Genomic DNA, 16,625 nt, shown 5'->3' with positions numbered 1-16,625 from the left:
GGTATGTCACAATAGCTATTGACATGACACATGAGTTGAATACAAGTTAGGTATGTCACAATAGCTATTGACATGACACATGAGTTGAATACAAGTTAGGTATGTCACAATAGCTATTGACATGACACATGAGTTGAATACAAGTTAGGTATGTCACAATAGCTATTGACATGACACATGAGTTGAATACAAGTTAGGTATGTTACAATAGCTATTGACATGACACAGGAGTTGAATACAAGTTAGGTATGTCACAATAGCTATTGACATGACACATGAGTTGAATACAAGTTAGGTATGTCACAATAGCTATTGACATGACACATGAGTTGAATACAAGTTAGGTATGTTACAATAGCTATTGACATGACACATGAGTTGAATACAAGTTAGGTATGTTACAATAGCTATTGACATGACACATGAGTTGAATACAAGTTAGGTATGTCACAATAGCTATTGACATGACACAGGAGTTGAATACAAGTTAGGTATGTCACAATAGCTATTGACATGACACAGGAGTTGAATACAAGTTAGGTATGTTACAATAGCTATTGACATGACACATGAGTTGAATACAAGTTAGGTATGTTACAATAGCTATTGACATGACACATGAGTTGAATACAAGTTAGGTATGTCACAATAGCTATTGACATGACACATGAGTTGAATACAAGTTAGGTATGTCACAATAGCTATTGACATGACACATGAGTTGAATACAAGTTAGGTATGTTACAATAGCTATTGACATGACACATGAGTTGAATACAAGTTAGGTATGTTACAATAGCTATTGACATGACACATGAGTTGAATACAAGTTAGGTATGTCACAATAGCTATTGACATGACACATGAGTTGAATACAAGTTAGGTATGTCACAATAGCTATTGACATGACACATGAGTTGAATACAAGTTAGGTATGTTACAATAGCTATTGACATGACACATGAGTTGAATACAAGTTAGGTATGTCACAATAGCTATTGACATGACACAGGAGTTGAATACAAGTTAGGTATGTTACAATAGCTATTGACATGACACATGAGTTGAATACAAGTTAGGTATGTCACAATAGCTATTGACATGACACATGAGTTGAATACAAGTTAGGTATGTCACAATAGCTATTGACATGACACAGGAGTTGAATACAAGTTAGGTATGTTACAATAGCTATTGACATGACACATGAGTTGAATACAAGTTAGGTATGTCACAATAGCTATTGACATGACACATGAGTTGAATACAAGTTAGGTATGTCACAATAGCTATTGAGATGACACATGAGTTGAATACAAGTTAGGTATGTCACAATAGCTATTGACATGACACATGAGTTGAATACAAGTTAGGTATGTTACAATAGCTATTGACATGACACATGAGTTGAATACAAGTTAGGTATGTCACAATAGCTATTGACATGACACATGAGTTGAATACAAGTTAGGTATGTCACAATAGCTATTGACATGACACATGAGTTGAATACAAGTTAGGTATGTCACAATAGCTATTGACATGACTCATGAGTTGAATACAAGTTAGGTATGTCACAATAGCTATTGACATGACACATGAGTTGAATACAAGTTAGGTATGTCACAATAGCTATTGACATGACACATGAGTTGAATACAAGTTAGGTATGTCACAATAGCTATTGACATGACACATGAGTTGAATACAAGTTAGGTATGTCACAATAGCTATTGACATGACACAGGAGTTGAATACAAGTTAGGTATGTCACAATAGCTATTGACATGACACAGGAGTTGAATACAAGTTAGGTATGTCACAATAGCTATTGACATGACACATGAGTTGAATACAAGTTAGGTATGTCACAATAGCTATTGACATGACACATGAGTTGAATACAAGTTAGGTATGTCACAATAGCTATTGACATGACACAGGAGTTGAATACAAGTTAGGTATGTCACAATAGCTATTGACATGACACAGGAGTTGAATACAAGTTAGGTATGTCACAATAGCTATTGACATGACACATGAGTTGAATACAAGTTAGGTATGTCACAATAGCTATTGACATGACACATGAGTTGAATACAAGTTAGGTATGTCACAATAGCTATTGACATGACACATGAGTTGAATACAAGTTAGGTATGTTACAATAGCCATTGACATGACACATGAGTTGAATACAAGTTAGGTATGTCACAATAGCTATTGACATGACACATGAGTTGAATACAAGTTAGGTATGTCACAATAGCTATTGACATGACACATGAGTTGAATACAAGTTAGGTATGTCACAATAGCTATTGACATGACACATGAGTTGAATACAAGTTAGGTATGTCACAATAGCTATTGACATGACACATGAGTTGAATACAAGTTAGGTATGTCACAATAGCTATTGACATGACACATGAGTTGAATACAAGTTAGGTATGTTACAATAGCTATTGACATGACACATGAGTTGAATACAAGTTAGGTATGTTACAATAGCCATTGACATGACACATGAGTTGAATACAAGTTAGGTATGTCACAATAGCTATTGACATGACACATGAGTTGAATACAAGTTAGGTATGTCACAATAGCTATTGACATGACACATGAGTTGAATACAAGTTAGGTATGTCACAATAGCTATTGACATGACACATGAGTTGAATACAAGTTAGGTATGTTACAATAGCTATTGACATGACACAGGAGTTGAATACAAGTTAGGTATGTCACAATAGCTATTGACATGACACAGGAGTTGAATACAAGTTAGGTATGTCACAATAGCTATTGACATGACACATGAGTTGAATACAAGTTAGGTATGTCACAATAGCTATTGACATGACACATGAGTTGAATACAAGTTAGGTATGTCACAATAGCTATTGACATGACACATGAGTTGAATACAAGTTAGGTATGTTACAATAGCCATTGACATGACACATGAGTTGAATACAAGTTAGGTATGTCACAATAGCTATTGACATGACACATGAGTTGAATACAAGTTAGGTATGTCACAATAGCTATTGACATGACACATGAGTTGAATACAAGTTAGGTATGTCACAATAGCTATTGACATGACACATGAGTTGAATACAAGTTAGGTATGTTACAATAGCTATTGACATGACACAGGAGTTGAATACAAGTTAGGTATGTCACAATAGCTATTGACATGACACAGGAGTTGAATACAAGTTAGGTATGTCACAATAGCTATTGACATGACACATGAGTTGAATACAAGTTAGGTATGTCACAATAGCTATTGACATGACACATGAGTTGAATACAAGTTAGGTATGTCACAATAGCAATGGATATGTCATGTTACAACCTTTGAGAATTAGTACACCTCATATCAAATAATCAAGAACTTACTCATTTTTCTCCCTATCCCATTCTCTCTTCCATTCACCAGACTGTCTTTTATGTCTGAGTATTCTTTCATTATCTATCTGTTCACGTTCTGCTTTCCAGTTACTGTACTCTTTTCTTTCTCTGCCTGTCATGCTCATTGTCATATCCATTTGTGATTTAGCACCAGGATAAAAATAATTCTGCAATAAAAAAAAAATGAGATGTAATTACAACCCCGATGCAATGACGAAGAATTCAACACTGAATTGGTTTTTATTTATTTATAAACTACTATTTTGGTTTTTATGAGAACAGTTGCTGAGAGAAACACCCATCAAACACTCCTTACCAATGTTGTTGTCATCTACTTCATAGTCTCAATGCTTAGAATTACATTTATGTATACAGTCATTAAATAGGTCATCTTCCAAAAGAGGTTAGATTATTTTGGTCTGCAAAAAGGTGAATTTTATGACATGGAACTGCCTAAAAGTGGTCACTATTGGCAGATGGTCTACATATACAAAGGTGGTCACTATAGGCAGGTGGTCTTTGTATAGAGATGTTCACTATAGGCAGGTGATATTCATATAGGGATGTTCACTATAGACAGTTGGTATTCATATACATGTAGAGGTGGTCACTATAGGCAGGTGGTATTCATATAGAGGTGGTCACTATAGGCAGGTGGTATTCATATAGAGGTGGTCATTATATGCAGGTGGTATTCATATAGAGGTGGTCACTATAGGCAGGTGGTATTCATATAGAGGTGGTCACTATAGGCAGGTGGTATTCATATAGAGATGGTCACTATTGGCAGGAGGTATTCATATAGAGATGTTCACCATAGGCAGGTGATATTCATATAGGGATGTTCACTATAGGCAGGTGGTATTCATATAGAGGTGGTCACTATAGGTAGGTGGTATTCATATATGGATGTTCACTATAGGCAGGTGGTATTTTTTATATAGAGGTAGTTACTATAGGCAGGTGGTCTTTGTACAGGGGTGGTCACTATAGGCAGGTAGTATTCATATAGAGATGGTCACTATAGGCAGGTGGTATTCATATAGAGATGTTCACCATAGGCAGGTGATATTCATATAGGGATGTTCACTATAGGCAGGTGGTATTCATATAGGGATGTTCACTATAGGCAGGTGATATTTTTTATATAGAGGTAGTTACTATAGGCAGGTGGTCTTTATATAGAGGTCGTCTTTGTACAGAGGTGGTCACTATAGGCAGGTAGTATTCATATAGAGGTGGTCACTATAGGCAGGTAGTATTCATATAGAGGTGGTCACTATAGGCAGGTGGTATTCATATAAAGATGTTCACCATAGACAGGTGGTATTCATATAGAGGTGGTCACTATATGCAGGTGGTATTCATATAGAGATGGTCACTATAGGCAGGTGGTATTCATATAAAGATGTTCACCATAGACAGGTGGTATTCATATAGAGGTGGTCACTATATGCAGGTGGTGTTCATATATGGATGTTCACTATAGGCAGGTGGTATATTTTATATAGAGGTAGTTACTATAGACAGGTGGTCTTTATATAGAGGTGGTCACTATAGGCAGGTGGTCTTTGTACAGAGGTGGTCACTATATGCAGGTGGTATTGATACTCATACCAAACAAAACAATGTTCCACAGTAACTTACTACATGTGATACTTATGCAAAACAAAACAAAACAATGACAAGATAGAATTCTTCAATGCTATTTTGTGAGATAGCTAATGGTATTAAAACACTTCAATAATAAACCGCAACCCCTAATAAAATCAAGCACACATAATACTAATACTGTTAAAGTATGAGGGTCTTTGCTTACCTTTCTATCTGTATGTTGCCTAGCAACCTGCACTTTAGCATTATCAAAACTGGCTCCTCCCCAGTTTCGTATGTGTCTACGACTTTCTCCAGAATCACTGCGTCTTTTGTCTTCTAAAAAGCTATAGCCTTTTGAATGTTGACTTCCCTGTTATATATTGAAGAGATATATTGAAGAATGACATTCAGCTTTCCCCAGTATACTATTATACAAATTGTTCATAGGTATAACAACAAGCAGCCTGTCGGCTGAGATAGCTCCGCTGTTAGCGATGCACATTTCAATTAAAGAACAGAAGATATCATTAGAAAATGAACAATATGCATAGTATCAATGCAATGGGACTTGCTGTTTTCAACAAGAATTCAAAAATATCATTTTTCACCATAAATGATTGTGGTTTTTAACAAGAAGAAAATATCACTTTTTACCAAAAATTACGAAAATATTGACCAAAATTAGAGAATTAAAGATATCATTACAAAATGAACAAATCTGAGAGAGGTCCACATGTAGTACCTATATATGTAATATCAAAGCAATTGGACATGCAATTTTTTAACAAGAAGTTGAAAATATCACTTTTTACCAAAAATGACAAAAATATTCACCAAAATTAGAGAATTGACGATATCATAAAAAAAACAAATCTGAGAGAGGTCCACATGTAGTACCTATATATGTATCGAAGCAATTGGACTTTTAACAATTTTAACAAGAAGTCGAAAAAGTAAAACATTGACACGGACGACGGACGCCGAACGACGGACAATCACTCATATGATAAGCTCCGCTCGACAAAGTCGACAGCGAAGCTAATAAAAGTGAGTGTTTGATGTAAGGTGATCATTTGGGCATAGCAGAAACAAAAACTACTGAGCACAGTGCAGTTTGCCAATAGTACTATCATGAATGGGGAGTCTAGTTCATTAGTAGTACTAGGATGACTAGGGAGTCTAGTTTGCCAATAATACTGTGATGAGTAGGGAGTCCAGTTCATTAATAGTACTAGGATGACTAGGGAGTCTAGTTTTCCAATAGTACTATGACGACTAGGAAGTCTAGTTTGCCAATAGTACTAGGATGACTAGGTAGTCTAGTTTGCCAATAGTACTAGGATGACTAGGGAGTCTAGTTTTTCAATAGTACTAGAATGACTAGGGAATCCAGTTTGCCAATAGTACTAGGATGACTAGGGAATCTAGTTTGTCAATAGTACTATGACGACTAGAAAGTCTAGTTCATCAATAGTACTATGACGACTAGGAAGTCTAGTTTGCCAATAGTACTAGGATGACTAGGAAGTCTAGTTTGCCAATAGTACTAGGATGACTAGGGAGTCTAGTTTGCCAATAGTACTATGACGACTAGAAAGTCTAGTTCATCAATAGTACTATGACGACTAGGAAGTCTAGTTTGCCAATAGTACTAGGATGACTAGAGAGTCTAGTTTGCCAATAGTACTAGGATGACTAGGAAGTCTAGTTTGCCAATAGTACTAGGATGACTAGGGAGTCTAGTTTGCCAATAGTACTAGGATGACTAGGGAATCCAGTTTGCCAATAGTACTAGGATGACTAGGGAGTCTAGTTCATCAATAGTACTATCATGACTAGGAAGTCTAGTTTGCCAATAGTACTAGGATGACTAGGAAGTCTAGTTTGCCAATAGTACTAGGATGACTAGGGAGTCTAGTTTGCCAATAGTACTATGACGACTAGAAAGTCTAGTTCATCAATAGTACTATGACAACTAGGAAGTCTAGTTTGCCAATAGTACTAAGATGACTAGGGAATCCAGTTTGCCAATAGTACTATGACGACTAGAAAGTCTAGTTCATCAATAGTACTATCATGACTAGGAAGTCTAGTTTGCCAATAGTACTAGGATGACTAGGGAGTCTAGTTTGCCAATAGTACTAGGATGACTAGGGAGTCTAGTTTTTCAATAGTACTAGGATGACTAGGGAATCCAGTTTGCCAATAGTACTATGACGACTAGAAAGTCTAGTTCATCAATAGTACTATCATGACTAGGAAGTCTAGTTTGCCAATAGTACTAGGATGACTAGGGAGTCTAGTTTGCCAATAGTACTAGGATGGCTAGGGAATCCAGTTTGCCAATAGTACTATGACGACTAGAAAGTCTAGTTCATCAATAGTACTATCATGACTAGGAAGTCTAGTTTGCCAATAGTACTAGGATGACTAGGGAGTCTAGTTTGCCAATAGTACTAGGATGACTAGGGAGTCTAGTTTGCCAATAGTACTATGACGACTAGAAAGTCTAGTTCATCAATAGTACTATGACAACTAGGAAGTCTAGTTTGCCAATAGTACTAAGATGACTAGGGAATCCAGTTTGCCAATAGTACTATGACGACTAGAAAGTCTAGTTCATCAATAGTACTATCATGACTAGGAAGTCTAGTTTGCCAATAGTACTAGGATGACTAGGGAGTCTAGTTTGCCAATAGTACTAGGATGACTAGGGAGTCTAGTTTTTCAATAGTACTAGGATGACTAGGGAATCCAGTTTGCCAATAGTACTATGACGACTAGAAAGTCTAGTTCATCAATAGTACTATCATGACTAGGAAGTCTAGTTTGCCAATAGTACTAGGATGACTAGGGAGTCTAGTTTGCCAATAGTACTAGGATGACTAGGGAATCCAGTTTGCCAATAGTACTATGACGACTAGAAAGTCTAGTTCATCAATAGTACTATCATGACTAGGAAGTCTAGTTTGCCAATAGTACTAGGATGACTAGGGAGTCTAGTTTGCCAATAGTACTAGGATGACTAGGGAGTCTAGTTTTTCAATAGTACTAGGATAACTAGGGAATCCAGTTTGCCAATAGTACTAGGATGACTAGGGAGTCTAGTTTGCCAATAGTACTAGGATGACTAGGGAATCCAGTTTGCCAATAGTACTATGACGACTAGAAAGTCTAGTTCATCAATAGTACTATCATGACTAGGAAGTCTAGTTTGCCAATAGTACTAGGATGACTAGGGAGTCTAGTTTGCCAATAGTACTAGGATGACTAGGGAGTCTAGTTTGCCAATAGTACTATGACGACTAGAAAGTCTAGTTCATCAATAGTACTATGACAACTAGGAAGTCTAGTTTGCCAATAGTACTAAGATGACTAGGGAATCCAGTTTGCCAATAGTACTATGACGACTAGAAAGTCTAGTTCATCAATAGTACTATCATGACTAGGAAGTCTAGTTTGCCAATAGTACTAGGATGACTAGGGAGTCTAGTTTGCCAATAGTACTAGGATGACTAGGGAGTCTAGTTTTTCAATAGTACTAGGATGACTAGGGAATCCAGTTTGCCAATAGTACTATGACGACTAGAAAGTCTAGTTCATCAATAGTACTATCATGACTAGGAAGTCTAGTTTGCCAATAGTACTAGGATGACTAGGGAGTCTAGTTTGCCAATAGTACTAGGATGACTAGGGAGTCTAGTTTTTCAATAGTACTAGGATGACTAGGGAATCCAGTTTGCCAATAGTACTATGACGACTAGAAAGTCTAGTTCATCAATAGTACTATCATGACTAGGAAGTCTAGTTTGCCAATAGTACTAGGATGACTAGGGAGTCTAGTTTACCAATAGTACTAGGATGACTAGAAAGTCTAGTTTGCCAATAGTACTAGGATGACTAGAAAGTCTAGTTTGCCAATAGTACTAGGATGACTAGGAAGTCTAGTTTGCCAATAGTACTAGGATGACTAGGGAGTCTAGTTTGCCAATAGTACTAGGATGACTAGGGAGTCTAGTTTGCCAATAGTACTAGGATGACTAGGGAGTCTAGTTTGCCAATAGTAGTAGGATGACCAGGGAGTCTAGTTTGCCAATAGTACTAGGATGACTAGGAAGTCTTGTTCATCAATAGTACTATGGTGACTAGGAAGTCTAGTTTGCCAATAGTACTAAGATGACTAGGGAATCCAGTTTGCCAATAGTACTAGGATGACTAGGGAGTCTAGTTTGCCAATAGTACTAGGATGACTAGAAAGTCTTGTTCATCAATAGTACTATGATGACTAGGGAGTCTAGTTTTCCAATAGTACTAGGATGACTAGGGAATCCAGTTTGCCAATAGTACTAGGATGACTAGACTGTTCATATTCTTACCTCATTCATTGACTGTTCATATCCTTACCTCATTCATTGACTGTTTATATCCTTACCTCATTCATTAACTGTATATATCCTTACCTCATTCATTGACTGTTCATATCCTTACCTCATTCATTGACTGTTCATATCCTTACCTCATTCATTGACTGTTCATATTCTTACCTCATTCATTGATTTTAATTCTTCATCCATCATTTGTATATTCTGTTTCCTCCTCTCTTCTCTCTCCTGTAAAATAAGTCACAGTAAATGACATAGTCCCTGTCTGTGTCATTAGACATATGCTCAAATAATAACAAATTTGACCCAAATAATTAGTGTCAGTATTCAATAATAAAAGTTGAAATGCTATTGAATTATAGAAAAAAATAACTTCTATTAATATATACACAACTAGCAGCTTTACACAATGTATATTTTTTGGTTTTATGGCAACAAAAGCTGCAAAATGAATAACTAGATAAATAACTGTTGTAGTAATTTATATATGATCCTTGCCAATGCTCAGAACATGCTACATGTATTACACACACTTTATAAATCTTATATCACACTGTCACTCATTAGAGATATCAAATTATCAAATTTAAGATATATAGTTTTGTTTAGGGACGACATCAAAAGATCGATGTCGGATAAAAAACTTAATTCTTTTAGTTTTTTCCCAAAACCCCCCACCCCCACTGAAACTTAATTGATAAATATTGGTCATGGCATCAGACTACATTCACCATTAAATACAAATTGATAATCGGACAGCAGTATGGCATAGCAGTTGGTTGTTGGCGGAATATACACATGCGAAAAACGAACTACAAATACTCCAAGGTTTTTTTTACTTCATTAAAAAATAAAATCATTTTTGTAGGATGGAAACTTTTTGAGGTCAAAACCCCCCACCCCAAAACTAAGGCAAATAAGTTTTTTATCCAACATCGATCTTTTGACGTCGTCCCTTATAGTAATATAGAAACATAAACATGTCAGAGCTATAGATTCAGAAGTTAATTATGATTTTTTTAACATTAACGTGACTGACTTTCAGTCATCTTGTATCTGATTGTCAAACGAGTACATTTCCATATTGAGAGATATGGCACTAGAATCACATTCACTAAAACAAAATGGCCACCAGTTGGTACTATTTGAATCTCCATCAGTAAAAATCCAAGATCCTGTTCCGGAATGCCAGAAATGCTTGATTTTGATGATTTTTCAGCACAAAAATGGCCGTCATTTGGCCATTTTGAATCAGATCGTGAAACAAATTGATGTGCATATGTATTATATTATGTATGTGTGAAGTTTGATTGTAATCAGCGCAGGCATCTCTAAGACAAATGGACGCATGCACAGATGCACACACATAAATAAGTCCTCGTTTTCAGACTGCGTCTGATCGTGGACTACAAAAGATGTGCACCTGTAAAACCAAATATGTATGATCATCATACAACTTTGATCCAAACGGGCTCAGTAAAAAATAAATATATAGACAAGGGGTGTTTTCCATTTACATGTACGGAAAATTCTGATGGAGAAATAACCATGTACTCATTAACCATCAGAAATCATTAAAACACTTGTAGTCTGACGTTTATAAAACATTCAAATTTGGGTTGCACAACCATGAGAAATTTCATGTATGTATGGGGGTCTAAAAACTCTGCAACGCGATTGTGCGACTCGCCGAATGTCGATTATTGCACTCTGCGACAGGATCGCAGTGTCACTCTGCGAAGAGCATGATTCCTATTGGTTGGTTGGTCGAACAGCGCGAATCCCAATGGTCGATGTCCACCGCAGGCCTTATAAAAAATTAAGTTTTAAATTGTAAAAAAAGGTATGGTAAAAAAAGTGTGTAAACACTATGTACCGGCGACATGCCGCACTGTTCGGTGATCGGCAAGCACATGGAAGACAAATTGTGGGACCAAACAAATGACACATGGTTTACGGTTTTTAGACACATCACACCGCTGGCTAGAAAAATTAAATAGTGTAACGTGCACGTTGGTTTTGACTGCCTATTTAATACGGTGTTACGTTATCGCCATCTTGGAGTTGTAAGGCTTCGTCCCGATGACTATGCTCATTAGCATAGGCGGCAGCTTCAAAGCGAGTGGAACGCAGAGTACTTTCCACGCGTTCTGCAATGAATGTTGTACGTCTTCTTTGACTTTGTTGAGAGCATCAAGGAAAATAATTTGCATGCAGTGAAAACAAAAATCATTCACGACGTGCAACGTTTGCCATGACAGCAGTTGATAGCAATCGTCTGCCTTCGTTTAGATCATAAACGGACTCAAGACTTGTGGTCTACGATCGATCAGCTGGTATTTTAACCACCAGAAATGAAATACTTTGTAACAGTTTCTTTAAATCAAAGCCAAATTTCGTTGGTTCATATTGATCTTAATTTTCCAATAATTGATAAAACGGTTACTTTGTACCTTGATTCATCATCCCAGCTTTTCGAAATTTCGGAAAGACCAGTGCTCAAACGCTAACACAACTACCGTTTCGTTAATATTTGCACAATGTTTATACCATGTGTATGTATATGTATACTACCGGTAATACTCTGTTGTTGACGATTCTGATAGAACGGGTGACAAGCTTCCTGTCACAAACAATGCATATTTATCTAACGTCCATTGTCAGCATTGTTACAGTCAAGACTTCGTCTGAGAAATCTTTTCATTTTCTAAGTTTATATTCTATTTTAATAACACCAACTTACTAACGCAATGGCGATAAAAAAAGAAAGCAAGGACAGCAATGACAGACGATGCAAAGACAAATCTGCAACTCAGGGTCATATTTACTAATTTAGACTTGCCTGCAGCCTGTTGTGATTACGATGCAAAATTACAGGACTTTTGCGTTCACCCTTCGTTTATGCAATTTATATTTATTTTTTAAGAATTTTTCATCGGAATCGCAACAGATAGCAAGCACGTCTAGGTTCGAAAGGGACGATTAGGCTGAAATATTCGCATCAACGCGAGAGTTTCAACTACTTAATCGATGACAACACCGATACGTGAGGCCGGTGATCAGACGAGGAAGTGAGTACAGGAAATCTGTTGCTCTTCGATATCGGCCAAATAAGCAAAGCCATCGTTTCCGTGTATGCAGAGAGCGTGCACTCATCTAATTTTCCGTTGACACTGCCATTTAACTAGTAGTTTTCCATCTTCAGCAGTAGTTTCAATTCATTCACACAGCCTTACGTTTTTTCTCTCTTAATATTCTTAATAAAACGATATTGATTGCCTAGAAACAGTTTGACCCGCTACACACTTTATTTGGGAATTCAAAGTGATGAATATAGTCATAACAAATTATACTTGCTAATGACAAAAAAAGAAAGTAACATCGTGTGCCCCGGACTGTGCGAAACGTACTTCACGCTCTACTCGCTTTGAAGCTGCCGCCTATGCTAATGAGCATAGTTGCGGACGAAGCCTTACAACTTCAAGATGGCGTTAATGTTACCAGCTCCCTGATGTTACACCGTAACAAGGCACCCAACACCAACGTGCATGTGTTTTGTAACCCCTCTCATCCCCTCCGAGGGATGTTATACATGTTAATAAATCAATGTTAAATACTTGCTGATTACCGAACCGTGCGGCATGTCGTCGGTAAATACTGTTTCATATGCTGCTTGCATGAATGAATACTAGTAACTCAAGACCTTACGTGTAACTCACTGGGTTTATTCTGTATAGTAGGTAAACAAATACAGACCATGCTGCGTCCGTCACTGACTCACAAGAGAGTACATGCACAGTACTCTAGCTACTTAATATTCATAAGAGCGGGTCACAGTTCAACATAACATCTTGTTACAAATACTTGTTTACCATAGTTCGCGAGCAGTCGGCGAAATAACCATTTAAAACTGAACATTTCTATAAGGCATGCTGTATACCCTTACATCGATCGACCATTGAGATTAACGCTTTTCGACCAACCAACCAACCAATGGGAATCGTGCTCTTCGCAGAGTGACACTGCGATCCTGTCGCAGAGTGCAATAATCGACCTTCGGCGAGTCGCACATTCGCGCCGCAGAGTTAGTTTTTAGACCCCCATACATACCTTGAAATTCATTGCAATTATCATAATCAGCTCAAAAAACCAAACATGTTTAGACAAACTTATGTTAACAATCATATAGAAGGCAGGATGTTGTTTGAAAGTTTTATATAATGTTGACCATTATGGTGGGATATATGGTAAAACTTTAGTGTCGGTGTAATCCCATCTCACACAAATCATGAAATGCTGGTTCAAAATATTCACTGCCACGCTAATCATAGAGATAAACCTTCATGTGCTAATCAAAAGTTCAAGTTTTGCTGCATTGTTTACTGACGGATATATACATCTCATGACAATCATACCATTCTTTCTTTTTCTTCTTTGGTCATTTGAACAGTTCGCCTTGCCGTACCACCTTCACTTTTCGAATCATCAGTATTCAAAGATACTCTCAAATTCTGAAAATGAGATTAATTTTGAAATACAATCATATTTCTCATATTAGTGAGTACTGAATTAATATTCCATACTATCAAGGATTTACAATGGTGAAATAAAGATTTGTATCGCCAATTGTGTCACGGAAATGCGTAAACAGAAAAAGTGAGATTATCATTGCATCAGTTGCATACACTCATCTTTTAAATCCTTGATATTATAAAAACGTATTTGTTACATAGTAAGTGTGTGAGTTCACATCATGTTATGTTTATTACACGTACATATATCCGTTGTCAGGTTGAGATAAGATTTGATTGTTACTGTACATCTAAGGAGCAAACATTCTAATTACAAATCTCATTAGTATACAGAATGCATGTTACAACTATTACATAAAAAAAATTGCTAAAATGACATATTACTAACATCCCCTGGCATTTTATATCGTACCCATGGCACTGAAAATGACCTACACATGCTTGTGTTAATGACATGCATGGTAACATTGCCATGGTTACCTTATGATGCATGCCATCAGACATGATGAGCCTCTTGCGTTTATTACCAACTAAGGAGCTGTTGGTCACAGTTATAGTCAACCCCTATTGGATGAGAACAATTAACAAATAACTAATAGTGACACAAAATGATATAGTCCCCATTTATAATTCTAAAAAACAACAACGAGGGCAGGCATTTTCCCCTCATGTAATGCAGAAATGTGTTTCCACCATATTGGATTTTGCAAAAGATGGGATGGAAATTGAACTATAAAGGGTGTTTGGGGAGGAAACTCATATCTATTCCGTCCAGCCCTGTGCTAACATCAACTGTAAACATCTCCTGTTTTCAATTGTATGGTTATATTGTTTGACTTTCAATTAATTTTATTGGGAAGATTGTTTTAGAGATTTTTACTGTTTTTAGCTCCAAGCTGTCTATCTGTAGAAATCTTAGATTAAGGTAAGTTCATCCAATATCCAGAAAATATAGATACATGTTTTTTTTCCCACTGCGATATGGAAAATAACGTAACTTAGAATGGCATCTATAAACATGATAAGTAGCTAAAAATTGCCTACTTTATGCAAATTAGGTAATTAAAATAATAAGGTCAGTGGATAACCCCAAAGCACCCTTGTACTAAGTGTTATTTGAATAATATCTTAGGTACTGAAGATATTTGCATAACACGCCTATAAATTGGCTTACTTACTCGAACTAAGTAATTAATAAATTATTATTAGTAAAAATATTCGCTAAACTAAATAGAGAATTGAACAAATCTGACATTATTTCTCCATCCAAGGTACCAACACACCAAGTATCAACACATTTGGTCTGGTAGCTTTCAAAAAGAAGTCAAAAATTGAATTATTGATGGACGACAGACAGACAGATGACAGAAAATCACCTCATATATGAAAGCTGTGCTCTGTCATCTTTGATGACAACATAACTAAAAAGATATTATTGCATTCATATTATTGTTATTTCAATCATTTTCCAGTCATCTCTGAGAAATAGAAGGATAAATACATCATAATGATGAAAGAGAAGAGACTGATTAACCTACCACCATTGGATTTTCCTCATCTACGTACGATAATTCAGGTGATGTGGGTGATTCTGGAGGCCTGGAAACCCTTGAAGGACCCCTCCTGCCAACATTATCACGTTTTCCACGATATCCACCTCTTCTATTAGCAGAATGTTCAGTTCTGCCTGATCCAACTCTCCTTGGAGGAGTTTCACCTTTTGATTGGGACATAATGTCATGTACTGATCTTCGTGGGGCTTCATTGCTTCGGTTCTGTCCTGTGATGTCATTAACTGATCTTCGTGAGGCTTCATTGCTTCGGCTCTGTCCTGTGATGTCATTAACTGATCTTCGTGGGGCTTCATTGCTTTGGTTCTGTCCTGTGTTGTCATTACCTGATCTCCGAGGGGTTTCATTGCTTTGGTTCTGACCTGTGATGTCTTTAACTGATCTTCGTGGGACTTCCTCAGCCTGCTTCTGACCTGTTATATCAGAAATGGTACGTCTTGGTGCTTCCTTGTTCTCATTCATCACATCAAATCTGTTATATCGTGTTGTATCTGATTCAGATCTTTGCATAGGAGATGAGTAAAACTGTTTGTAAAAAAATATAAGATCAATGAAAGCTAGAAGCTGAGCTTTGAGGTACAAATACAAGGCATGACGTGGACAGCTGAAATGAGATACCAAGCTTAACAAACACAAGTTTGAACATAAAGTAAACAGTCATGCCAATCAGAGATAAGGCTCTGAAACTGCATTCATTAAAACAAAATCTTACCAGTCAGCCATTTTGAACTCAATCTGAAAACAAAAAGACATGCATCAAGGTCCTAATTTTCATCACAATTTTGGACCAAACAGTTATTATTTTTTGTTTTTGATCAAGAGGTTTGCCATTTTTTATCTACATTACATGTGGATTAATTAAGCTTAAAAATAAAGATTTGACCAAGTACAAGTGAGAAAACAGACAACCAAGGCAAACAACAAAGGGGAAGAAATTATGTTCCATGCAACATCTTGTGTTCTATTACAAAAGTTTTAATTAAATGCCTCTGGACGTAATTTTAATAAAGTAAGGTTATTTTCATTAGGTTAGTGCTTAATTTGTTATACAAGACTGGTAGATGTAGTTGCCTGGATACAGTGATGGGAATAAATGTTTGAAAAAGTCAGCAACAATG

The 16,625-nt window shown here is 36.6% G+C and overlaps 1 protein-coding gene across 6 annotated transcripts in view; it reads right to left on the bottom strand.

Annotated features, from left to right (window-relative positions):
• Positions 1-16,625, bottom strand: part of LOC100378168 (uncharacterized) — a 39,654-nt gene that overhangs the window by 8,349 nt on the left and 14,680 nt on the right. For 3 of the 6 annotated variants that reach the window (XM_085494968.1, XM_002735664.4, XM_085494980.1), the window contains 6 exons: positions 15,475-16,032; positions 14,417-14,500; positions 13,820-13,915; positions 9,567-9,632; positions 5,246-5,392; positions 3,415-3,593 (listed from right to left, as the gene is read on the bottom strand). In XM_085494968.1, the coding sequence (XP_085351094.1) occupies positions 3,415-3,593; positions 5,246-5,392; positions 9,567-9,632; positions 13,820-13,915; positions 14,417-14,500; positions 15,475-16,032 (1,130 nt within the window). The remainder of the gene's footprint in view (positions 1-3,414; positions 3,594-5,245; positions 5,393-9,566; positions 9,633-13,819; positions 13,916-14,416; positions 14,501-15,474; positions 16,033-16,625) is intronic. The other 3 variants (XM_085494986.1, XM_085494973.1, XM_085494992.1) reach the window with 3 other exon arrangements.

This window comes from Saccoglossus kowalevskii, chromosome 2, assembly GCF_978046115.1.
Source record: "Saccoglossus kowalevskii chromosome 2, keSacKowa6.1, whole genome shotgun sequence".
Taxonomy (NCBI): Eukaryota; Metazoa; Hemichordata; class Enteropneusta; family Harrimaniidae; genus Saccoglossus; species Saccoglossus kowalevskii.
This window is presented reverse-complemented; position numbering and strand designations above follow the sequence as displayed.